The sequence below is a fragment of the Macrosteles quadrilineatus genome, unplaced genomic scaffold (assembly GCF_028750875.1).
Source record: "Macrosteles quadrilineatus isolate MER2022 unplaced genomic scaffold, UCM_ALF_1.0 Scaffold_2__2_contigs__length_208266976, whole genome shotgun sequence".
Classification (NCBI taxonomy): domain Eukaryota; kingdom Metazoa; phylum Arthropoda; class Insecta; order Hemiptera; family Cicadellidae; genus Macrosteles; species Macrosteles quadrilineatus.
The window spans coordinates 37532900-37559813 of NW_026542595.1; the positions used below are offsets into that span (position 1 = coordinate 37532900).

The following is a 26914-nucleotide window of genomic DNA, read 5'->3' on the forward strand; positions in this document are numbered from 1 at the left end:
TAAATTCGTGTACGATTCAGTACAGCTCCACTGCTTTCAACATGAAGATCTTCCTTTTTATTTTTGAGATGTCCGTGCCGGTAAGTGTAGCCATCCTTTGTCGTTAGTTTGCTCGATTTATCTTAACAGACTCCCATGATTTATATTTCCGTTAATTATTTTATTACAAAATCTAATGTATCTCAAAAGTTGATTTACATTATTTGTTACAAAATATGATCGATGATATGCTTTGTAAAATATAATAAGTACCAAGTAATCACGTATCAAGATAAACTGTACCTTCAAGATCCAGTGGTTGTTTTTACATATTGTTCTCATTGCTTTTGTCTGCCATGTGAAAACCTTCTTAATATTTCTTTTCCCTCTCCGGCATACACCCCTCCTCATCCGGAACTTTCCTGAATTCGCAATGCCATTTGGATTTGGGCTTTAACTATATATGCTATCAGAATAAAGTTAGATGTTAGATGTAAAGAGACCAAGATTTGGAATTACAAGTTTTACAAAAAAGGTAATAGATCCTAACGCCGCGTGCCGTACACGTACACAAAATTGAAAAATAGTTTTTTTTTACTAAACAAGTAAATTTTACTAGACCTAAAACGAATATTTTTTCAGGCATGTCTAGTATGGGAGATAGGTGCAGAACCAGGTGCAGAGGTGAGGAGCTGGTTTTATATTAAGTTTTGTTCAACTATTTTTGCGTGTAAAAATATATTAAATATAAACAGAGCCCGTATCATTTTATCGGGTTAATAAATGTAAAAGTGTGTTTAATCAAGTGTTTCGTAACAGAAGAATATTTTTGAATAGGAGAGTTATATAATTTTCCTTTTAGGAAGTTTTAAATTAAGTGTTTATATTGTTTTTTGACATACCACATTTCAGGATGTTGCTCAGTACAGTTTTTATTCAAATCATACCTATTTCTAGATCAGTGTTGACACCCTTGAGTAATTTGTATTTTTATATTTGTTTACTAGCTTATCAATTATTGAGTTTTTATATCCATTACATATGGCGAATTATGATGTTGAGCTCTTTTTTAGAGATATATTGATTACGTTATAGGGAAATTAATACGTAAACGAAGCTATTACAAGCATTCGTGGGTTTTGCTAATGTTCCCACATAGGAAAAAAGCTACTACTGATGACCCAGACCAGAGATTAAAGAGTCGCTTTTAAAGCGTTGAATAGGGTTTGAATCTCGCCGTGTTGCTACGTCGTGCAGCACGGGGATCCCGGCAATCCCCATTTCCCAGAGAGCGAGATAGAGTTGCAGTGGGCCTGCACTGCAGCGACCACCGACCTAGGAGGATTCTCCTAGCCATCGACCAGCAGCCCATGTGTTTGTAGCATCTGCTACTCTATTCTAATCTAGCGCCCGTCTAGTCTTTTAATCTCTGCTTAGAGTCAACCAATTCTTGTTGAATGTTTTTCATCTTTTATTTACATTTTATTTATCTCATTTGTCAAAGGATTGTACTCAAACACTTTATCGTGTATTATCAAACAATATGCAGATGTATTTGCTGGCACATTTTCTGCAGTTTCAATCTCTAATTTAATATCAACAATTCCTTCCTTCGTTTCGTTCTGTCTAGAAAAATCTATTACAATTAGTGGATATTTCTTCATAATTTTTTAAGTTATAGAAAAATACTGGGATTTTCTTTTGTTACTTTATAGTTTAAATTACAATAATTGTGGGCAGCTCCACGGTATCGGCCAGATGAATGACAGTGATATCTCACCCTATCAAAATATAGAGGATTTTCGCAAATGTGACAATGTGTTGAGTTTTGGAAAGATGCCTCTTGCTCAGGAGCCATTACAAGGGGAATATATATTGCCATTTGACTTTTAATGAAGTCATAAGTATCAAACAACCTTTTGAAAAACACATCCGTAACATTTGCACCACTATATAACTCTTCAGAAATAATCTTAGAATCTCTCACTATAACAAATGCAAATCCTGATGAAGTTTGGTTGTTAGAGTTTATAAAACATTCAAAATCTGCATAAATCACAAATGGGGCTTTAATTTCATGATTTAATTTGGAGGGGGGAGAATTGTGTATTTTGCATTTTAAACAACTACTTAACATACCAGACAACATATAAAAAATTTAGAACTACCGGACCGTTTGCAAGTTAACCCCCCTATTTTTGTCTCTATTTACTAGACTATTACAGTCCTTAAAGTAAAACTGCAACGCGGGAAAGTAAGTAAACAATGTGGTGAAATAAAAGTTTTATATTCTAAGAAGTAAAAAACTAGTAGTGTTTGCTGGTTAAAAAAACGTTCGTTCGTAAAATAGATTAGGAAATAAATATTGGAAATCGAGAAGTGATTCTGACATGAGACAGTATTATGAGACTAGAAACGGATTATTATTATTATTGGCATGCAAATAAGATATTTTTTTATCATACTATCGACAACAAATAACAGCAAAGATTTCTGGAAATTTATAATGAGTTGAGATGTTTATAGACACTAGACAATAGGCAGCTTCCTTTATTTAAAATTTCGTTAAGAAATACAATGGAGTCACAAAAATCCAGAATTTAAATTGTTTGACAGTTTACATTTTCTTTGTATTGAAAGTTCATAATTGTTCAAAGAGTTACACCGGAGTACACCGGTCGGTCCACAAGCCAGTCCCAGAGTTGCTGTTTGTGTTGTTGGAAGTAGGTAAAATTACATTTTTATAGGGTAACCTTTACACGTATCTGGAAATATTTTGCCTATAGTCAAACGTGTGTGAGCCATGATTTTTAAACAAATCACCGTAACAATAAGAGCAAATTTATATGGTCCAACAACTTTGGAAACGAAGTTGGGCATGTTTAGGAATACCCAAAAACTGCCTTTCTTTGAACACCTATTGTGACCCTCACTACGTTAATCTTATTATTGCCACTCAACTGAACCTACACTTACGGAGAACAGGTAGCTCAATAGTGACAATGGCATTTCTGTAATATTGTGATTTGACAAAAAGGTCAGTTAGTTTTATATTGAATTTAAGAAAATTTAACTAACGTTTACATACATTACGTTATGTGTTGCATTCATTAAAATAGTCATATATGCAATCTTAAAAAAAAAATCTAATGTAGGTACTCTAGAAATCCTCAAAAAACATACCAAGTAAAAAGGGAAATAGATAACATAACTCAAATCAAATCAAATATCATTTATTTCACAAAAACAGACATAATATAATATTATGATCCCTGTACAAAAATATTCATACAATATTATTTATTTTCCTAGATTATATTTAATTTTCTATAAAAGATTTTTAAATAAAGCAAAATTATCCCCCACAAAGGATAATTTAATCCTGTGAGTGGGAGAGAGTCGTTATATTTTTAGAGATGTTTTAAATTATGAAAAAAGGAAATTTGAACAAGTTACTGTCCATAGTCCAAGTAACTGCCAATTTATTGCAAAAATAACATAACTATTATTATTATAAAATATTATTACATTGCACTGGAAATTGCCTGCACACGTAAAGGAACACCACGTCCGACGTTACAACATCGCAAACGTTTCACGTGTACTCGTGGTGGTCCACGTCGCGTAATATTGTCCGTATTCATTGGGCGAAACACAGTTCGCAGACGAATTCTTGACAAAACAGGAGGGTATACTAGAAACGCACAGGTCGGCTATCGGGCAGAGACTGAGTGCGTGGGTGCGTGGCACAACTTGGCAACGGTGGACAGTTTTCTAAAAGCTGATTGGATGCCGCATGCCCATTCTTTGCTCTGTGCGCATGCCCCACCCCACCCGACTCGAACTGGTTTCGGTCCTATTCTGTAATCTATTCCACTATAGTTCCACTTCCACAAAACTAGCTATACAGTTTTTAAGAGAATTATTCAGTAGGTTTGGTTTACCTGTTGATTTACATTCCGAAAATGGACGACATTTACGTTAGCTGAATTCAAAATTTCATTAAACATAAACCGTATCAGACACACATTCAGCGCTGTTTACCATTCTCAAAGTAATGGTCAAGCTGAAAACAGCGTTAAGTTTGCTAAGGACAAAATAAAGCGCTCCTTGCCACATAATTCTCTAAAGTATTCTTGCCCTATTGCAACGCACGGGCAGAACAACTAGTAAATATATAAATTTCGAGAAACATGTTTTCAAATTGTTATTAAGTGTTGGTATTGTACTACCTCTTGTGGCTGATAAGATTGATAGACATTAGTTATCAATTATATTAATTTTGTCAACTTATATTTTTCAGATTGTAGTTGGAAAAAAAGTGACATCAGATGTGAGTATTAAATTCTCTTGAATTATTGTAAATCTATACAGGGCTTTATGTGTTAAAACTTGCCACTAAGTTTGAGATTTGCTTTTTGTTTTCATGATGCCTCTAGATCGTCTGAATAAACTAATATAGGTTTAAATTACCTGTTTTCTGTCAAAACGATCGACTTGGTAGTATGAAGACTACAGCGGTTTCATGCTTTTTAAAAGTAGCACATCTTCAGGTCAAGAATGTCTTGCTAATTCCTCATGTGGAGTTCGTCAAAAATATAAACAAATAAATAAACGGGGGACACATACGGACAGGACACACACGAAATACATTTAATAAACTGGTCGACCAGACGCTGATTCACGAGACACGGCACCGGTGGATGGTAAGTCGCGACTTGGCTTTTTGTTGAAAAATGACATAGGACACCTTTGGATAAATGATTGAATTCTAATTGTAAGTGGCTAGACTGTAGAAAAGGCCAAGGTAGGCTAGGCCTATTACCTTTGATTGCAAGCTACCCTAACTTCATAGGGAACACTCTGTCAGTTACACTTGATAGTGTAACTAAGTTAAGTTAAATAGCTTATAACTTACCGGATAACGTTAAGTTAAATACCTTATAACTTACTGGATAACGTTAAAATATATGCCTAATATTAAATTCAAAATAACACGGAAACGCCAGATGGAATTAGTTTTGAGACATCATGGAGTTAGTGATCTGATTACTGGTGAAAGGACAAGGTCTTAAGAAACAGAGGAACAGAAGCTTAAGGATTTCAAGAAAGGTGACACCTTAGCTCAGGTACTTATTGTAAATGCTCTAGACGATTCACATGTAGAATTAAAAGCTACTTGTGATAGTGCACATGAAATGTGGCAGAAGCCATCGATATATAACTAGTTATATGTCGATAGTATATGTAGTATTCTTTATACTGTATATTATCAGCTGTTGTCATTAATTACAAAACAATGTTTACCTTTTCAATTTGCAGTTGTAAATATTACTTTCAATAAAAGAGTTTATTCAAATGCGTGCTTATTATGAACTCTAATTCAAAGTCACAACAATTGGCGACGAGAAAAAGTTTTTCAAAATTTCTACTCATTATTTGGATTTAAAACCTTTTCTAAATTTCGATTTTGTACATTATGGATGCAGAACAATTTACAGCACTACTGAAAGCATTCACTGAGAGCCAAGTCACACTTGCAGCTACACTTGCAACGAAGATTACAGAAAAACTTCAACTTCAACCTCCAGTACAGCAGAGTAATACGTTAGTAAGTATTCAACCATTTGAAAATTTCGATCAGAAAAAGGAAAAATTTAAAAACTATTTGGAACGCTTTGAAAATTATCTTGCTGTCAAAAACATCTCAGATGAAAGGAAAAAAGCACAACTTCTTTGCGCTTCAATTGGCTCTGTTCACTACAATAATCTTTCATCATTAATTGGACCTGAAAAACCTATCAAAGACCTAGATTTTGCTACTTTGGTCAAATCACTACGTGACATGCTTTCACCACACAGAAACGTTGTAGTTTCACAACATTACTTTTTAAACACTTATCAAAAAGCAAATCAATCAATTCCTGAATACATAGCTTCACTACAAAAAGACCTGTCTGAGTGTGAATTTACAGTCCAGTGTGAATGTTCAAAACAAGTTTCAGTCTCAGATACATTTTTAAGAGCTCAATTCATAAGAGGCTTAAAAGATGACTGGATTCGAGAGCAGTTATTACAATCAGACACTACTTCATTCAAAGACATTGTAACCAAAGCTACTGCTTTGGAAGCTTCCCGATTAGAGACCCAGGCTTTGAACAAACATCAGCATTCAATTCCAACTGATGTAGATATCAATAAACTTTCAAATGTAGGTACAAAACATCAAAGAAGTCGTTCAAACTACCGTAAGAATCCAAATTCTGGTCATACTTATCGTTCTCAATCAAAAGTAGATTTCAATCGCTTAGGTTTTGGAGATCTTTGCTTTCGATGCGGTAGAAATAATCACCGCGCAACTGAGTGTCGCACTAGCAAGTCATCACTTCATTGCACTTCCTGTTCGAAACAAGGCCATGTAGCCAAAGTTTGCATTTCAACCCAAATGAAAAATAAGTCTTCTACCAATCAATCTAAGTTCAATTCAACAAAGTACATTTCTTCAACCTCTGATGACATTACGCTAGGCTTAAATCAAATCACTGAAATTCATCCAGTTACCAAACCTAATATCATAGACATATTTGACCAGAACGAACGATCAAATTTACCCGATTCACAAAAGTATTTTGCTACAGTTTCAATTGATAACAAGCCAATGCGTTTTGAGATAGATTCCGGAGCAGGATTTACATTAATACCAGAAAAGGCTTTCAATGAGTTAAATCTCAACATCAAACTTGACCCAACTAATGTGTATTTCCGTGCTTATACAAATAATGTATTTAAACCATTGGGCAAAGTTACAGTTGAGGTTACTTACAAAAACCATAAATCAATCGAAGATATGTATATAGTTCCTGATAATTGTCCAGCAGTCCTAGGAAGAGTGTGGATTCGACACTTACATATAAGTCTACAAGAAATAGATGATGGTTCAAATCAACCTAACTTTTTCAATGTCTCCGAAACCTTCCATTCGATTGATGACATATTTTCTGAATTTTCCACAGTTTTTGACCAAAGAATTGGATGCTTGCCCAACCACAAAGTTACACTTCAATTACGTGAAAACGCTAAACCTGTGTATACCAAAGAACGTAACGTTCCGTTTGCCCTTAGATCTCAGGTTGAGGAAGAACTCAACAGTCTTGAATCATCCGGCATAATATCTAAAGTCGATGCTAGCGATTGGGGTTCGCCTTTGGTTGTTATTCCGAAAGAAAATGGCACAGTGAGGTTATGCGTCGATTACAAAACAGGCGTAAATGATCGTCTTGTTTCATCTAATTTCCCGATCAAACACATTCCAGATGTTTTACACTGTTTGCGAGACTCAAAATATTTTTGCAAGCTTGATATTTACAAGGCTTATTTGCACATTCCAGTTGATGCCCCAAGCAGCAAAATTCTAACTATTACTACACACCGCGGTACATACTTGATGCACAGACTTAGTTTCGGAATCAAGACCGCGCCTGCCGAATTCAATCGCATTCTAAGCCAAATTCTAAACGGGTTACCAAAGACTGAAGTTTATTTTGACGACATAATCGTGCACGGTACAACAAAAGATGAATGCTACAATAATTTACGGTTGTGTCTATTCCGTCTACATGCGAACGACTTGCATCTAAACAAAGACAAATGCAAATTCTTTTGCGAACAGATTGACTATCTTGGTCATGTGATTAAGTACAATCAAATTTCAAGAAGTCCAGAAAAGATTAAAGCTGTTTGTAATATGCCTCAACCAAGGAATATTGATGATGTCCGGAAATTTCTTGGAATGGTTACCTACTACGCTCGGTTCATCCCAGACCTATCTACAAAAACAACACCTCTTCGACAGTTTCTACAGAAAAATAGAAGATTTCATTGGTCAATAGATTGTCAAACTGCATTTGATTGTCTCAAGGAGGAAATAACTTCTAAAAGAGTTCTAGTACCATATGACCCCCATCGTCCAATCGTTCTAACATGTGATGCCAGTCCTACCGGAATTGCAGCTGTAATGAGTCACATAATTGATGATGAAGAGAAACCGATCGCTTACGCATCCAGATCCTTAACTCCATCAGAGCGAAATTACAGTCAGCTCGATCGAGAAGCTCTTGCGATCGTGTTTGGAGTCAGTCATTTTTACAATTATCTGTATGGACTTCACTTCACCTTAATTACAGATAATGCCCCTCTTTCAAGAATTTTCCATGAAAGCAAATCCTTACCACCCATGACTTCCAGCCGACTGCTCCGTTATGCATCTTTTCTATCAGGGTTTAACTATTCAATACGTTTCAAGAAAGGATCTGGATGCGTAAGCGATCGGTTTCTCTTCATCATCAATTATGTGACTCATTACAGCTGCAATTCCGGTAGGACTGGCATCACATGTTAGAACGATTGGACGATGGGGGTCATATGGTACTAGAACTCTTTTAGAAGTTATTTCCTCCTTGAGACAATCAAATGCAGTTTGACAATCTATTGACCAATGAAATCTTCTATTTTTCTGTAGAAACTGTCGAAGAGGTGTTGTTTTTGTAGATAGGTCTGGGATGAACCGAGCGTAGTAGGTAACCATTCCAAGAAATTTCCGGACATCATCAATATTCCTTGGTTGAGGAAGCAAATGCTAATGTTGATTGTTTATCCAGAGCTCCAGTGACTCAACAGTCTGAAACCTTAGACATTTTCCTAAACAATGAAGTTACCTTGCTACATTCAGAAACAATTTTTGAAATATCTTCTGAACATTTAAATGCAACTATTCTAGCCCGGGAAACTGAAGCTGACCAAAATCTTAGAGAAATTAAAAGGAAACTTTTGTCTTCTTCTGCTGACCTACCATACACATTGGACAACGGAGTACTTTTCAAGGAAACTCGTGCTGTCATCCCTAACAGCCTTCAACCTCAAGTCTTACAGCAACTACATGCTACTCACATTGGTATTACAAAGATGAAGCAATTAGCCCGAAGATACGTTTATTGGCAAGGGATTGACAAGGACATAGATAAATTAGTCCAATCGTGTGAAATTTGCGCCCACATAAAATTCAATCCTCCCAAAGCACCCCTTCATCCGTGGGTAGAGCCAGAAGAAAACTGGGAGCGTATTCATATAGATTACGCGGGGCCTTTTCAAAACCACTACTTTCTTGTTTGTGTGTGTGCCAAGTCAAAGTGGGTAGAAGTTAAAGTATTGAGAAATGCTCCTACAACTTCTAATACTATTATTCTTCTCGACAACATTTTCTCATCTAATGGCTATCCTCAAGTGATGGTATCAGACAATGCCACAATTTTCACCAGCGCAGAATTCAAGAAATACTGTTCATCCAATGGAATTTTCCAGAAACTGATTGCACCTGGACATGCAGCTACAAATGGTCTTGCTGAAAGAACTATCCAGACTTTGAAGCAAAGATTAAAAGCATTGGAAGATGACCATCGTCAAATACATACAAAGGTTCAAGAGATTCTTCAACAATATCGTGCCACTCCTCTCTCAAATGGACAATCACCTGCAGAACGATATCTTCATCGTAGGATTCGCATCAAGCTGGATGCTCTTCAACCTTACCATCCGGCAAAGAATCCTCCTTCAATAATAAGAGTTCGAACATTCAATGTGGGGGAGAGAGTTCTCATTAGGGAGTATTCACAAAATAATAAATATATATGGACATTTGGTGAGATTATACAGAAACTAGGGACTCTTCACTATATTGTAAGGTTAGATTCTGGAAGAACACTGAAACGTCATCTAGACCAACTCCGGAAAACTCAAGTAGGCCTAAAGAAGGTTCGTTTCAACGAATGTGAAGAAGTACCTAATCAAATTCCACAAGTTCCAATGCAAGTACCCATACTTCCGCAACAGCAAGTTCCTATGCAAGTACCAGAATTAGTCAGATTACCAGGTGAAGAGAACTTACAACCAACATCACCACGACCACGAATACGATGTTCAACCCGCACTCATAAAGCTCCAGATTACCTTAAAGACTATGTTACAAAATGAGTTCAAAATAAGTGGGGGAGATTGTAGTATTCTTTATACTGTATATTATCAGCTGTTGTCATTAATTACAAAACAATGTTTACCTTTTCAATTTGCAGTTGTAAATATTACTTTCAATAAAAGAGTTTATTCAAATGCGTGCTTATTATGAACTCTAATTCAAAGTCACAACAGTATAGTATCGGTAATATAGTTATAGTGTAGTTAGTTATAGTTAGTTAGTTATAGTATAGGATAGTTATAGTAGTTATATATCGATGGCAGAAGCTGTTTGAGTATTATGAACAATCATCAAGTCAGAGACTAGAAAGAACAATGGAACAGTTCTTTACATTTAGTATAACTGATGGAGAAGATTTGATCAAATATTTCTCAAGATTGCAGTTAAACTTCAGAGAAGCGAATGATAAACTTAAAAAGCATAAAGCTTCAGAACTGCCAAAACTTGTGTTGATGTCAAGGATTATGAGTACACTACCTAAAGAATTCGTTGAGTTCAAAAGTGTGTGGGAAATCATACCAGTGAAAGACAGAAGTGTTGATTTGCTAATAGAGAGAATTCGTCTGATTGAGTCCAGGCTACCTAGGACTATGAATTCTGATAATGGACAAGCCTTACAGGTTAGAAGAAATAGCACAAGTTCATTCTCAGAAGGCAAAAGGCATTCTATAAAGAAGAAAATAAAGTGTTTGATTTGTAAGGGACCACACTATGCTACTCAGTGTCCAAAGAAATCAGAAAAAGAAGACAAGAACAAGACTGAGCCTAGAAAAAGGTAACAGTGGTCCATTCTTGTGTATTGTAGCAAAGGAACACAATGAAGACAGCTTTATTGCAGACTCTGGAGCATCACAGCATACGTGTTTCCCGAGGGACTTCTTTCACACATATCAGAGGTTTACTTCACCAATTAACGTCAATGTGGAAATGGTGAAGATATTAAGGCAGTTGGAGAGGGAAGTATTCGAGTAAGTGTGAATATTGGGAAGAACCGATACATCACAACTTTAGAGAATGTATGGCACGTTCCCAAGCTAGGAAGGAAACTGATGTCAGTCAGCACAACAGTGAAGAAAGGATTTAGTTTCAAAGTAACTAAAGAAAAATGTGTCTTCGTGAAGAAAAACATGGGCTTTGTTAAATTAAACAAAAACTAATTTCTTTTATACAACTGTTATTGTTTTTATCTCTCCCTCGGTTCCTAACCTAGATCTAGTGTTTGCCATTGACAACAGTCACAAAGATAGGTATACAGTGAAATAACTCTTACACCCAAACTACGAGGAGTTATATTTGCGTTGTTTTTTTTCATTAAATGGTTGTATAAAAATGTTCACTTTTATTTTACAGCCAGCATTAACAACAACAACAAATACACCCAACAGAAAACACAAACAACCGACGACGATAAGAAGAAAGGAAACTATGTAACTTAGCTTATGTTTGAAAAAATAACTATTAAAAACAATCTGATTGGATTAGGCAGAGTATGCTATAACAATAATGTTGAAAATTAATAGTATAAAAAGCTCAAGACAATGTTAAAACCACTTATTTTTAGAAACTTATCATGCCGCCCAAGTGATAAAGTGCACACATTATTTTAACAAGTAGCCCAAGGACTGTGGTCATAATTAATTCAAGCCTAGGTCTACTAAACTAACAACCATAAAAACATGTAAAAAGTTAAAACATGTGACTACCTAAACATTTTTATCGAATGTAATACATTTCGGTGGATATTTTTATGTCCCATATTTATTTCCTCCGATTATTCTTTATAATTTATTATTCTTATGGTGGAAAATTAAAATGGTTTTTAGGATTTTATAATTATTACCGAACAAATAATCTCTAATAACGAACTTAACCGTGATAATATGATAAAGAACCTTTGTGCAAAATATCAAATTGATATACGAAGTTATATTCGAGTTATTGGAGATTGAGTAGATGCATTTTACACCAGTATAAGAATTCACTTCATTCAATTATAGATTTTCTTGTGAGAAATTTCTCATGGATTCCAAACATTACCATAAACCCCATATAAACACAATTTTTAATGCAGCTATTGCCATATTATTTAATCAAATACATTGTAATTTTAAAGAAAATGCAGCTTTAACCGTGTTATCAAAGAGAAACTCTAGATTGAAACACGATAAATCAATGAAGCAGTAGGTTTTTATACATTATTTTAAAGACCATTAAAAGATGAAGTTTTTAGGATTATTTTACAGTCTCTATAGCTCAAAGTAGTATAGAAAATCCTACGGGAAATTTAATGTTGTTTTTCAAAACTCACAAATTCAAACTTCCATTAAACAATAAGGGCTTATAATTCTGTTTGATCTCAATAATTTTGTACTATTATTATTGGAAGTTAAATGAGGATTCTGAAAGTGACAATGAAGTTGAAATGAAAGCAATCTTGAGTGTTTTTATCGTTATTTATCCAAGCAAATACAAATATAAAAACTAAATCTTATTTTGTCTGTTGCTGCCTACTGGTGCCATACTGTCAGTACACTCAGTTGTTCAACACATACGCATTTTTAACACTAACTTCGTTCCACCCTGTATAATCAGTTAGAGCGCACACAATACTTCACTTTCAACATTCATTATGTTATTTGTTTAAATGTAACCATTATTTTTACCTAGTTAAAAATATAATGGTGAAAGAATTTTACATTTGTGTTTTAGGTAGACTATGAAGACAGGTTTAAAAACCACCAAGACAAAAAACTTGCTATTTTCTACGCCATTTCTGGCACCATTACTGACGAAGACGAGTACAAGGTAAGTAATCTGTTTATAGTTTTAAAGTGTTTGTAAAATGTATGGGATTCCTTTAATGTATGTTGAGTGTTAATTGCCCTTTCTACTTCTTTAATATCGGTATAACCTTCCTGCTAATCAACTGCTACAAGTTTATTTACGTATAATTTGATGAAAATGAAATAATCAAGAATGCAATTATTGGATACGTGTTAGGTTTCGCAGTTATATTTTACAATCGAGTCAAGAATCTTTAAACTTGATTTTCACAAAGTGCAAGAATACATTACTGGAAAATGTCAAGCTTAAAACAAGAAAAAAGTACATGGTTTCTTACCAATATAAACAGTTGCCTGGAATTCTCGATGCTGAGAATTAAATGAAATAGAGAGAAAAAGCACACTTCATTTGGTTTAAAAAATTACAAACCTACTTATATAGGCTTCTTTTAATTCAAAAACTCCTTTTACCCTGTACAAAGGGTTTGCCAAAAGCCCCTCGACCCCTTTTCTAGATTTTGGGCCTAGCAGGTTCCGAGCTACAAAAGAAAATTTACTAAAGAACTTATAACTAAGAACATCATTTGACATTAAACCTTACCTAACCTAACAAATGGTAAATTCAGATAACTTTTCCCACGTGTACTGTAGGAATGAATATCACCTCTTAGCTCTAGAGAGCTCAGTTTAAAACTCCACCCTGTTGTTTTTCCCTGGTGGGTAAAGATATAACACACCTTCTCCCAAAAAGAATTTCATCAAAACAAGTTCGTAAATAAAAAAAAATAAACTAACACTAAGAAACTTCTGCCTGTGTTTATGCAGACCCCAACCACAAAAACCCACCCGACAAACCATGAACCACCCCTACAACCAACCTCACACAAAAAAACAATAATCTCTTCACAGCAAGCCTCCAAAATAGGCCATCCATAGCAGCAAAATAGGCTTCCATTAAGCTGGCTGGATTTCCACTAAAACATTCCCTTAAGATATCAGATTTATTTAATATTTAAATAACAGTTATTTAAAGAGTACACAAGTCTGCTGCCGCAGGAAAGGTACTACACAGCAGTGTATTTATTCTCCATAAAAATGAATTGGTACTTACTTAATCCTGTCCTCTTCTACCGGTTGGTGTCGAGGTTACAACAAGGCGCCTATATGACTTTCTGTCTGCAGTGAGTGGTCATGAATGGAGCTGCCCCTCTCACGCAAAGCATCCTAAATGTATATCTCTTCCTTCCATGTCCTTCTCGGTCTACTTTTGTTGCTCTTTCCCTCAACATGACCTCTTTCATCATCTTCGGAAGCCGAGTTGTGGACATGCCCAAATCATTTTAGTTGCTGTTCCTGTATTGTGATAGTTGAGGGCTTAACATCGTAGGTGTTTCTTATTGCAACATTTCTTATTCTATCCATTTTTGTTTTGTTCTATACTTTCCTAGGAAACCTCATCTCCATTGCTTGCTTGGAGCTTGCTTTTAAGTCTTTTGGTCAAAGTCCAGGATTAACATCCATAGGTCAAGGTAGGCATAGAGGTAGATTAATAGACTGCTAATTTGTTTTTTTTAGATTTTTTTCTTGGCCAGAAATATGTTTCTTTTGCACCAAAATATTGCTGCTGCATCCCTTTTATTTATTTTTTCTTATATTTTTCCATTTTCTGTGATAACTGAGCAACCTCATATTTAAATGTTGGTACCTGTTTCAAGGGGCTATTTCATACTGAGATTTAATGGTTTGCCTTTTCCCCACTGAAGACCATGGTTTTAGTTTTGTTTGCATTTATTGTTATACCTTTTTTTATAGCTCATCCACTCATATTTTCATATTATGCTGCAAACGTTCCTCGTTTTCCCCAAACCACTATGTCGTCTGCAAAAGCTAGGCTGCAAATTTTGGCTGTACCGAAACTGCCATGACGTTTTATGATTATAACCCATACCGAAACCACCAACAGCAATTAGGAAGGATGTTTTCGAGTAAGGTAAAAATACTTAAACTGCCGCAGTGGATTCCTCAGGTAGGGGAGGTCAGTTTGGCAACGTGCAGGGAGAAACGGGAATGAGAAAATCCCTTAACCCCCTTACTCATCAGAGTGACGAGTATGAAACAGGACACTTTGCATTGCTCATAACGGGGAGTCGCTACTCAAATTAGTGAAAAATCTTAAAAAATTCAAAAAAAATTTTTTGTTCCTTAATTATTATTTATATCTTTTTACATCATAAAAACCACCCAAAATCATTTTTACATACATGTACCTAGGAGAAAAAAAATAGAACAAACTGTTTTACGGTGCGACAAAGACAAGTAGGCTAATGTAAACAAAGGCTTATAAAAAGGTATACGTGCATATGTTATTCACAACTTAGCCCTAAATAAATTGTAGTTTATAGCTTTTTGCATTCTTATTTGTTTGTTACCATGGCATTGTAAAAAAACATTACCAAAAATGGTTTTTTATTAAAAAATTCTAATTATTTTGTATAGTAAAACACATCTGCCGTAAAACTTCTGTTTCCCGAAAGTTGTGTTTTTCCATGTTTCAGCCTGAAAACTTTTATATTCCAAAAAAACTACTTGAGCTACAGTTCTGAAATTTTGTACACACCTTTTGCATTTATAAACTTAAAAGAACACGTATTTTGAATCCATTTGGTAAAATTGTTTTTTATATATAAATTAACAAAAATTTTTAAAAAATTTAAAAATATTCTTAAAATTTGCTGTTATTTAAAAAAAAGTAAATGTATCTGGAATACAATAAAAATACGTGATATTAAAGTAAATTTAATGCTGAACAAAAGTATAACATTTCCATTTGTGTAAGGTTTATGGTTTTCTTTAAATATCAATTTTAAAAATGTTCCGAAAAAACAATAAAACCTACTTTTAGGGCACATAAAAAAAATTTTTTTATTAAAATTTTTAGTTTTTTTTTGTTTTAGGTCTCTCTTAAGTATAAAAGCCTGATACAAAGTAAAAATTAGTTAAAATAACAATTTTAGTGATTTCAGTAGCAACTCCCCTTAATGAAATGCTTTTCATCTCGCTACTTAAAAGATCATACTAACTTTGTATTTAAATCAAGTAACAATTGAAGAAGTAATTTAATTTACTGATGAAGGTAGAAATACTTTTATTCTGAAGCATTAAGACTGTAATGGATTTAAAAATTATTCTTTGTAATAGTTTTATATGAAAGCTTTTAACATGTTATAGTTAAAATGTAAATACCTTAACAGTCGCAACACCAAAAACTTAAATTAATATAAACAACTCTATTTTCCTACGTATTATTATGAAAGAGATGGTGGTAAACGTTGACGCAAAAAAAGGTTAAAACAGAAATGGGAATTATAAGTCTCCCGTTTCTCCCCGTCTACCTGAGGAATCTGATTTGGCAGTTTCAGTATTTCTACCCCACTCATAAACACCATTATCCTTCCTAATTGCTGTGGTGGTTTCGTTAGGATTATGACCATATATAAATATATAAACATTTTAACGAATGGCGTTTTTGGCCTCTGGGGACATAAAATGAAAAAGTTAATTGGTCCTGGGCCTAGGTCTTACCTTGCCACCTACGGTAATAGCTATTTCCCTACAGGGAAAGCAATAATATAGAGATTCAAAACTTGGTACACAGTTACTGGGCATTAAAATAATTTTAACGCATTATTCAGTTATACACTTCCTCCTCAGGGAACGGCCCGCTAGGAGTCAGAAAAAATCTTAAATGTAAGCATATGTTGATATATGCTCATCAAACTAAAGGCTTTACTGGTAGAATACAATGCCGCAAATTTGAACTTAAGCGGACGACCGAGTCCAAAATGAAACCAAGCGGGTATCATTGTGTGTGTGTGTGTGTCCGTTAGCTCAATAACTCGAGCGAAATTATCAGATTTTGATGGAATTTGGTACAAACGTGTGTACATTTGAATGGGTTTGTAAATCAGCATGATCGGACTATAGGGACGGGAGTTTATGGGGTGTTTTATGTGGTGAAAATGGATTTATCTCATTTTTGACACTCAAAACATAAGATTTCCTGATTTCAGTGATTTCTCTTAAAAACGATTTTTTAAGGGAGAGGAGGGAAATTGCTTTTACGCACACAGGTATAGCCAGCCTTTAGTGTGAGACTCCTGAATCTATCACAGACTACTCACTAAAAAACCCCCTCTACTCTGTTGGACACAGACTTGGAATTGTTTGTCACATTACTTCAAGTCAGGCCTAAGCCCTCAGGGCTCTCACCGTTTTTGGCATTTAGATACTTCATGACCTACACCGCATCCCGGTCAAGGTCGAGCTTCTTGGCGCGGAGAATACCCTGGATATAATGTGACACACAGGTCCAATTGTCCTCAACGGTATGACCGTGTCCACTGACAGCAGTCCTACTAACTGTTGAGCCTCCAGGCGGGGCCTTTCCCAACCCTGGCAGTGGAAAAAGGTATATCCACGTCATCGGGAATGCCTGGGCAGTATCCAAACTATTTAGAAGAGCTTAAAAAAAATAATGTAGTACATGGAAGAGTTATTGTACAATTATTGGCTAGGGAAACTTGAAAAATATAAAATTTAAAATTCCATATTATGTTATGGGAGGATAAATAAACTGTTATCTGTATGCATGTGTATGTGTACATATAATAATTTTAACTAATGGTTTCTTTGGCCTCTGGGGACATCAAAATGAAAAATAAATCGGCCCCGGGTCCAGGTCTTACCATGAGACATATGGTAATAGGTTATTCCAAATGGGGGATTCGCTAAAACAACTATCCTTACCATAACCAGCGGTTGCAGCATAATTTCAATTTGTTATATACACGTCCCTGCCGCAGCTGTGATCATTTCCTTGGCTGAAGAGGACATAGTCCTAAAACAGTCTAGTAGGGTTTAGTTCAGTGGTGATTCAGCTCCCGGGTCTGGAGCATCACGAAAGGAAGATTCCAGAATCTGGCTGCCTAATCATTAGAAGGTTCAATTAGTTTATATTATATACCCCTGTCAGAAACAATATTGTTTGATTCCGATGTAATAACTGAAGGACTACTATTGTACTTATCTAAATAAAAATAGTTTATGAATGTTACAGGCTAAAGCTGCGGAGGAGTTTGCATTGCATGGTGTTAATAACGGAGTTTACTTAGTTGTGCACCTAGCCAGCCTATCTGCTGACATCAAGGAGAAATACATATTTCCATCGAAGGATAGCTTGGTTTTCCAATGGGAAAATAAGGTAAACCTGGGGCTTTGTTAACTGTAAATAGTATAATAATAATGTTATGTAAATGTAATAAGTACTTAAGCTGAACTAAGATGCTATGGAATCCGCCTTATTTTTACGTAAATTGAATTCTTTAAATTTTGGTTTAGTAGCTAGATGATATAAATCTTTCACTTGACATTTAAGTCAATTTAGTTCCAAGAGAAGTGTATATTTCCCTGCCTTTATTACATGAGCACATGGCTTATGCATCAAATCCTTAGGCTCAGCTCTGAAGTTAGGTATTATCATAGATTAAACACACTCCCTTAGGGAGTATGTTTAATCTGTGTTATTGCATGTCCATAATATGCATAAATGATAAATACTAAGTACATTCTAGTCTTATGGACAAACTAAACCACTTATACTGGCTGCTTTCAAGTCTCTCAGATAATTTAAACCTTATTTGGGTTTTCGTGGTATCTACTTTTAGTTTAAGCAACGGCTCAAACTATATTTAAATTCTTAGTTCTGCATTTCACCCTAACATCAAAGTCAGTCAAGCATTGAAGCCCTGCATACAGTCTTATTGCCGCCATTTCCTTTAGTGAATTAGCAGGCAGATGTGTTGGAACTTAAAACTTGTTGGTTACACCATAGATTTAGGTGAAAAGATAAATTATCGTACACATCTTGCCATTGCACCCCATCCCCCCCCTGCTACACCACTTATGGTTTCATTGTCTTCTACAACTTAATTGGTTGTTAATTGCTTTCATCCAATGATAATTCGCAACTGTGACTGGGTGATTTCAGAGGTGGTGAATTTATTTTTCAGTTTAAAAATGCTCTGGAGCGAAGAGCGGGTCTGAGATATAGTATGTCTAAAGATTATTAAACATGTACGTAGATAAATACCATTATTCCTTAAAATAGTGAATAATCTAAATAACCTTAAAAACTGCTACTATTGAAATCATTTCGATAAATATAAGTTGTTTAAATTTTGTACCAAGCTATTACTGTCACATATTTGGTTCAAATAATGATTGATACTTATTTTACAGTACAGACATGTCCGTATTACTGACAAAGTAAGTATAAAGTAATTTTATCAACTAGTCAATTATGTTTATAAACCTGACAACTTTTTCTGGCCAATGGCTTAGTTTAGATTCTGTGATACTATTTATACTTATAAAAGGTAAATATCACAATAGACTGAGTGTGTTTTATCTATGATACCACAACAGAGCAGAGAATAATAACCCCGCCACAGCAAACATTCAGACTAAGCAAATTTTTGATAATGCGTTTTACTAGAGATTTGAGAAAGGCCACTTTTATATGTGTACATTCCGCTTAGTGAAAATACCGTAGATACTGTAGACCTGCAACTATCAGTATAGTATTCCTGCTTCGATATTAACCTACTTAGAACTCCGCCCCGTAGGGTTTCAAAGTTCTGAGGCAAAGTTTTTGAAAAGTAAACTAGTGGCTTGTAGGGGTAGAAGCTCTTAAAACCCCAAATATAAAATAAATTATTGTTATAATTTCAAACAAGCTAACTAAGAAACAAATAATCTATGTTTAATAATACACGTGTACACTATTTTTGTTGTTGGAACATTCTCTTTGATTTTCATTTTCACTAAATGATGGTATTTCTTCAAGTGTTTCAACTCAGCTAAATCAACAAAAAATTGTCTTTGAGTAAATACTGTTTTACTTTAGTATTTCTCAGCTATGAAATTAAATTAAATCAAAAATCCTTCATTTATTCAGGCAAAGTTATAGCCACATGGCTCTTTCCTACACTTAAACTGACTAATATAAAATGAATAAATTACAAATGAAGAACTTCATCTAATACACATTTTTATACTAACCATAAATAAACATGTATCATGGCTGGAATTCCACTGAATTATTCTTTTAAAATATTGTCAGCTTTATTCCCTATTCAAATATTATTAATTTTAATGAGTACGTAACGTAGGATTTTTACTACAGGGAAGACTATAAGGTGTTTTTTTTATGAAAATGTTTTAAGCTTAGTATGAAAGAAATAAATTTTCCAAATTTCATTAAAATATGTCCACAATCAAGCTACAACAGTTTATTTATTCTCCATTAAAATTACATAATAATGTTTAATTTAATTTTTTGACAATGCATACAACAACGCTTCAATATCCTAAATGATTTGTTTTTGAGCTCTCTTGAGGTTTCCATCTTCAGACACTAGTACACTGGTACAAAACATTTTGTACCAGTGTTAGTGCCTGAAGATGGAAACCTAGTTTCTGAAAGCGCTAGTGAATAAAATAAAATTATTATATATTGGCCTTGTTGAGCTTGTAAATTTAATTATACATTTCATTATTAATTGCCAATATCTCCAATATAAGTTAACAGATTTAAACATAAGATTTTTCTGTTCGGTGTCCTCTCCGTTGCGAGGCATGGGTACAGCAGCTAGTAAAATCATATAGGTCTAGATACAATGATTTTATAGGTGCATCGGTACTTACTTATCATCACATTTATTATAAGTAAGTATTCACCACCTGAGTTAACAAAAAACAGACGTTTATCAAGGTAAGTAGTGGAGTTAAATTTAGTTTCTAAATTCAATGGTGCATGTGACGCCATTTTACGGAATTTTTAAAGGACCAACATTGTCTTATCCTGACTGACCCCGTTTCAAGGCACGAGTTTAGCGGCTAGACTCCTATAATTTTATTAACTTCCAATCGTTTGTTTTATAATTTGTCCATCCATCTAAATTGCAATCATATGATTTATAAATACATGTTATAGAAGAAAAAACTATCTCAGAAGATTTCATAGATCCTAAGTTATAATACCACATACAGTTATAATACAGGAATCGTAGTTCCTACAATATTACATTTAATAAAATGTATACCATAAACACCTCTTACATCTAAACCGGAGTTTTATTAATCTCATCTATTTGGGGTTTCTAGAATGCATATGAAAAAAGACATGAACAGTACAACGATGGAGTTATAGTTACTATGTTTCACAACTTCGAGCCAGGTTGCATGAATGAACAACACCAAGAGGATTGTCTGGATTTAGCAATAAAGGGTGCACTCTATGTGAGTATTAATATAAATGGTTAGAATTTTTTAAGTAAGCATAATGCATGACTTTAACAAGCTATAACATGTTGTAGCTCACCCTGATAATGGGCTTACATCAACAAGAAGCCAAGAGTGCTCAGTCGAGTGCACTATCAGTAGAATGCACTATCAGTCGAGTGCACTATCAGTAGAATGCACTATCAGTAGAATGCACTACCAGTAGAGTGCACTATCAGTAGAATGCACTATCAGTAGAGTGCACTATCAGTAGAATGCACTATCAGTAGAGTGCACTATCAGTAGAATGCGCTATCAGTAGAGTGCACTATCAGTAGAATGCACTATCAGTAGAATGCACTACCAGTAGGGTGCATTATCAGAGTAGAATGTGTTATCTGTAAAATGCACTATCACAGTAGAATGCACTATCAGAGTAGAATGCACTATCTGTAGAATGCACTATCAGTAGAGTGCACTATCAGTAGAATGCACTATCAGTAGAGTGCACTATCAGTAGAATGCACTATCAGTAGAGTGCACTATCTGTAGAATGCACTATCAGTAGAGTGCACTATCAGTAGAATGCACTACCAGTAGGGTGCATTATCAGTAGAATGTGTTATCTGTAGAATGCACTATCAGTAGAGTGCACTATCAGTAGAATGCACTATCTGTAGAATGCACTATCAGTAGAGTGCACTATCAGTAGAATGCACTACCAGTAGAGTGCACTATCAGTAGAATGCACTATCTGTAGAATGCACTATCAGTAGAGTGCACTATCAGTAGAATGCACTACCAGTAGGGTGCATTATCAGAGTAGAATGTGTTATCTGTAAAATGCACTATCACAGTAGAATGCACTATCAGAGTAGAATGCACTATCTGTAGAATGCGCTATCAGTAGAGTGCACTATCAGTAGAATGCACTATCAGTAGAATGCACTATCAGTAGAGTGCACTATCAGTAGAATGCACTACCAGTAGGGTGCATTATCAGAGTAGAATGTGTTATCTGTAAAATGCACTATCACAGTAGAATGCACTATCAGAGTAGAATGCACTATCTGTAGAATGCGCTATCAGTAGAGTGCACTATCAGTAGAATGCACTATCAGTAGGGTGCATTATCAGAGTAGAATGTGTTATCTGTAAAATGCACTATCACAGTAGAATGCACTATCAGAGTAGAATGCACTATCAGAGTAGAATGCACTATCTGTAGAATGCGCTATCAGTAGAGTGCACTATCAGTAGAATGCACTACCAGTAGGGTGCATTATCAGAGTAGAATGTGTTATCTGTAAAATGCACTATCACAGTAGAATGCACTATCAGAGTAGAATGCACTATCTGTAGAATGCGCTATCAGTAGAGTGCACTATCAGTAGAATGCACTATCAGTAGAATGCGCTATCAGTAGAGTGCACTATCAGTAGAATGCACTACCAGTAGGGTGCATTATCAGAGTAGAATGTGTTATCTGTAAAATGCACTATCACAGTAGAATGCACTATCAGAGTAGAATGCACTATCTGTAGAATGCGCTATCAGTAGAGTGCACTATCAGTAGAATGCACTATCAGTAGGGTGCATTATCAGAGTAGAATGTGTTATCTGTAAAATGCACTATCACAGTAGAATGCACTATCAGAGTAGAATGCACTATCAGAGTAGAATGCACTATCTGTAGAATGCGCTATCAGTAGAGTGCACTATCAGTAGAATGCACTACCAGTAGGGTGCATTATCAGAGTAGAATGTGTTATCTGTAAAATGCACTATCACAGTAGAATGCACTATCAGAGTAGAATGCACTATCTGTAGAATGCGCTATCAGTAGAGTGCACTATCAGTAGAATGCACTATCAGTAGGGTGCATTATCAGAGTAGAATGTGTTATCTGTAAAATGCACTATCACAGTAGAATGCACTATCAGAGTAGAATGCACTATCTGTAGAATGCGCTATCAGTAGAGTGCACTATCAGTAGAATGCACTATCAGTAGGGTGCATTATCAGAGTAGAATGTGTTATCAGTAGAATGCACTATCAGAGTAGATTGCGCTATCAGAGTAGAATGCACTATCGGTAGAATGCACTATCAGTAGAATGCACTGTCATAGTAGAGTCATAGACTAACCATCTATGGTAGAGTGCACTTTCTGTATAGTGGGCTATCAGTTGAATTCACTATCATAAGAATGCACCATCAGTAGGGTGCACTATCAGAGTAGATTGCACTATCAGAGTAGAACGCACTATTTGTAGAATGTGCTCTCAGTAGAGTGCACTATCAGTAAAGTGAACGATCTTTAGAACTCACTATCAGTGTATAATTCCTTGTCAGTAGAGTGCACTATCTGTAGAATGCACTATTAGAGTAGAATTCACTATTAGAGTAGAATTCACTATCAGTAGAATGTACTCTCTGTTGAATGCACCGTCAGAGTAGAAGGTACTATCAGTAGAAGGCACTTAAAATATGGTGCACAAAAATTTATCTTTTATAGATAATGAGTTTTATTATGTTTTACAAGCTGTGTGTCGATGAGTACGAATCTCAAGCTGTCCCGGTCGTTTTGCTCGTCGTTCATGTGGATCTCGTCGGCAAAGAGTCAATAAAGAGCCTCTGTCCAGAACGAGGAGAGCCGAAACTGTACCCTGCATTGTTCGATGAACTCAAGTCAAAGGTATGTTAGAAACCTCTTGAATATTATTTTTGGAAAGTTGATGAAAGTTGAAACTCTACAAAGTATATACAAAATAACCCTATGTCAGTCCATAGGTATTACTATGTTTTTGCAAAATAACTTACTTGTAACAAAATCCAAATAGATAATATATAAATTTCTAAACTCATTAAGGAGCATAAAATGTATTTATTTGTTGGTACTCGCTAAAATTCCTTGATTTTTATATATGCATGCTCAAATTAATTTTTGCCCCGAATATTGTAGTATTTAAAATTTTGGTTTGGTTCTATTTTTAAGCGAAACACTTCAGCGTAAATGAGAATCCTTACGATAACATATATATAAGTAAAACAATCAATTATTTTCGTACCCTTATCATGATGTCCGTTGTATGATTTGTATAATTGTTCATTGTAAATTGATTATTAATGTATTTCATAGGTGTGGAAAAACTAAGATCTGGTTTACTAATCATGTGCACAAGATGCATGTGTGTCTAGAATGTCGTTAAGTATTATGTGACCTCGTTACGAGAAAGCTGAAATTTTATGTGAACATTGAGCAATATTTTGGATAAAGTTAAACAAATATATTTGATTTCGCAATCATAAAAGTTGTCATCATATTTATAGGAGACATTTGAACCTGGGTCATCCGAAGTGTAAGGCAATAGTTCCTTGCTTCTAGCATTGACTTTTGCTACTAGGCAGCTGGACACCATGGTGGGTTTTTGATCACGTACATCCGTGGACTATTTATTATTATTCTTCCTGAATCAATAATACTACTCTTAGGTATGTAAGTTGAGTAAACTTGGGTATTTTCAAACAAGTGGAATGTGATCATATTTGGAGCGAATACATTTCCAAATCGCAAGGTTCTAAACAATGTATACTAATCACTCTATTACGTTTTTGTGGGTTGACCACAGCTCATTTATTTGCTTCTTTTCAGTTGTTCGAGATACATGAACCAGGAGCCATTGACACTTTTGATCAATATAACTGCTAAATCCAGCAACAAGCACACTCCTAGAAAAACGACACATGTACTGAGCAAGACAAACTACTTAAACGTGTTAGAAATCCAATCAAGGGTTCCCAGAGCCCCCCCTCTGCGCCACAGAATTTTAAGAGGGGGCTTTTTTTTGGGGGTGGGGGGATTTTTTTGCTAGCTGTCATAATGAATGTATAACTTTGTATATGCAGCCCGAAAAAGGTTTTATAAGTACGGTAGTTTTCTATAAACACCAACAATATTTTGCCATTCGTAATTAAATTGCTTCTAAGAATGGTAAAAACGCACCTTCTTAGATCCTTAACATGTACGATAGGGTCAAATTTTACTTGCTACATATGTTTTAGCGGTTCTTTAACTCCACGATCGTCAGGCTTCCAAAAAAATCACTTCTGGAGGTGTCGTCAGAGTACGTTACAAAAATTCAACGCAAAACTATTACAGATTGGCCTATCAATTCACGCGTTTAAATTGCCGTCGGCAAGACTGGAAGTAAACCGAATCAGGTTAAGTTGGATGGACCGACTTGGTCTCTGTATTGTCGTCTGTGTTTTCAACAGCTGATATTGGAATATTGTAGTGACTGAGAAGAGTGTTAAAGATATAATTGGATTCATAATTAATCGAGTGTTTTCATTCCAAATTTGTGTGCTGTCCCAAGTATTATGTATTTAAATATTTCAAACTCTTCCAAAGTTATTAATAAATTTCCTTTCCCGTAGTAATGAAGAATTTCGATACCATCATTTATATCCAGCATATATAAATTAGTTATTTTTGTCAATAATTTTGAATGGAAAACTCAATTATGAATCCCTTTATATTTTCAACACTCCTCCGCCACTTCACTACAATTAGTCAATTATAAGCTGTATATAACACAGACGACAACCCAGAGACCACGTTGGTCCGCTATAACCTGATTCAGTTTACTTCCAGTTCTGCCGCGGCAATGTACACGCGTGAATGATAGGCCTATCTGTTATCGTTTCGTGTTTAACGTTTGTAACATATTCTGACGACACCTCCAAAATTGGATCCTTTTGTAAGCATGGCGATGGTGGAATAAAGAACTGCCAAAACACTACCATTATTAGTCATAAAACGCAAACCTGGGGCTATCAAAATGAATTATAAAATTACCGTACTTCGTCACAAAACCTTTTGTAGTGCTGGTGGCACATTGTGGGTATTTTCCCGGCGATTATTGTAGAAGGCAGCTTGGGAGTGGCGAGCAACGCCTCCTAGTCTGCCCTATTTCGTGACCTAATTTTAAAACAAGATACTTTTTGCCAAAGTATTATTCGTACACTTAAAGTTATTTTAATTCTTAAGCCCTATAAATTTACAAAACCTAAATATATTTTACAGTTACGTTACAGTGCTGTGTTGGAGTAGAGTAATTCACCGAGTATATTGTTAAACATTTTGAAGACGTTGCCTATTTTAATACTGAGCACGTGTTGGCTGACGATAAAGATTCTATCCAATAATTAGATATAACTTTGTATTGTTAAATGACGTTTCCTATTAAACATTTAATTTTGATTATCGTTAAGTTTGTTTTTCTTTACCTCAAGTTTACTGAATACTTAAAATGCTCATTTTATGTGTTAAAGGTGAAGTTGCCAGGTAAAATGAAGGGGGGAGGGTAGGTTGAAATGATGGCAGCATAGATTGTGGGGGGGGGATTTCGCCACTGGGTTTGGGGGGATGAGCACCTCTGAATCCAATTTTCAAATTAAAGTTATTTTACCTTAACTTTCTCAATAATTTACAAAGATAATAACCGGATGAAACTATTACATTCTCTTCCTATACATAGTATATGGAGAATGTATTGTTTTCGTCAACATTTTCGAGTTTGAGCTTTGAGTGGATATATAATTTTTGGGTCTCTCTAGACCAAAAAGAGGGGCTTTCGAAGTGATGGCTGTGTGTGGGTGTGTGTGTGTGTGTCGGGATGTGTACAGAGCTAGGGACTTCACCTGTGGTCCGATTTCGATGAAATTTGGTATATAGGTTCCAACCCATGGTATCTCCAGGCGTTTTTTTAATATTTTTTAAAA

The 26914-nt window shown here is 35.1% G+C and overlaps 1 protein-coding gene across 1 annotated transcript; it reads left to right on the top strand.

Annotated features, from left to right (window-relative positions):
* On the top strand, window positions 1-26403 carry LOC128987817 (uncharacterized). The gene is made up of 9 exons (XM_054408846.1): window positions 1-80; window positions 622-663; window positions 4283-4312; window positions 12716-12811; window positions 17906-18049; window positions 19087-19113; window positions 21013-21147; window positions 23673-23825; window positions 24783-26403. Exons 1-9 carry the CDS (start codon window positions 42-44, stop codon window positions 24837-24839), a joined length of 723 nt encoding a protein of 240 aa, XP_054264821.1. The 5' UTR covers window positions 1-41; the 3' UTR covers window positions 24840-26403.
* The last annotated feature ends 511 nt before the right edge of the window (window positions 26404-26914 follow it).

Bases quoted from the DNA above. Each gene is read 5' to 3' on its own strand.
- LOC128987817 (XM_054408846.1), top strand. From the start codon at position 42: ATGAAGATCTTCCTTTTTATTTTTGAGATGTCCGTGCCG. The intron at 81-621 runs GTAAGTGTAGCC...ATATTTTTTCAG, and splicing joins TTTTTGAGATGTCCGTGCCG to GCATGTCTAGTATGGGAGAT. The intron at 23,826-24,782 runs GTATGTTAGAAA...GCTTCTTTTCAG, and splicing joins TCGATGAACTCAAGTCAAAG to TTGTTCGAGATACATGAACC.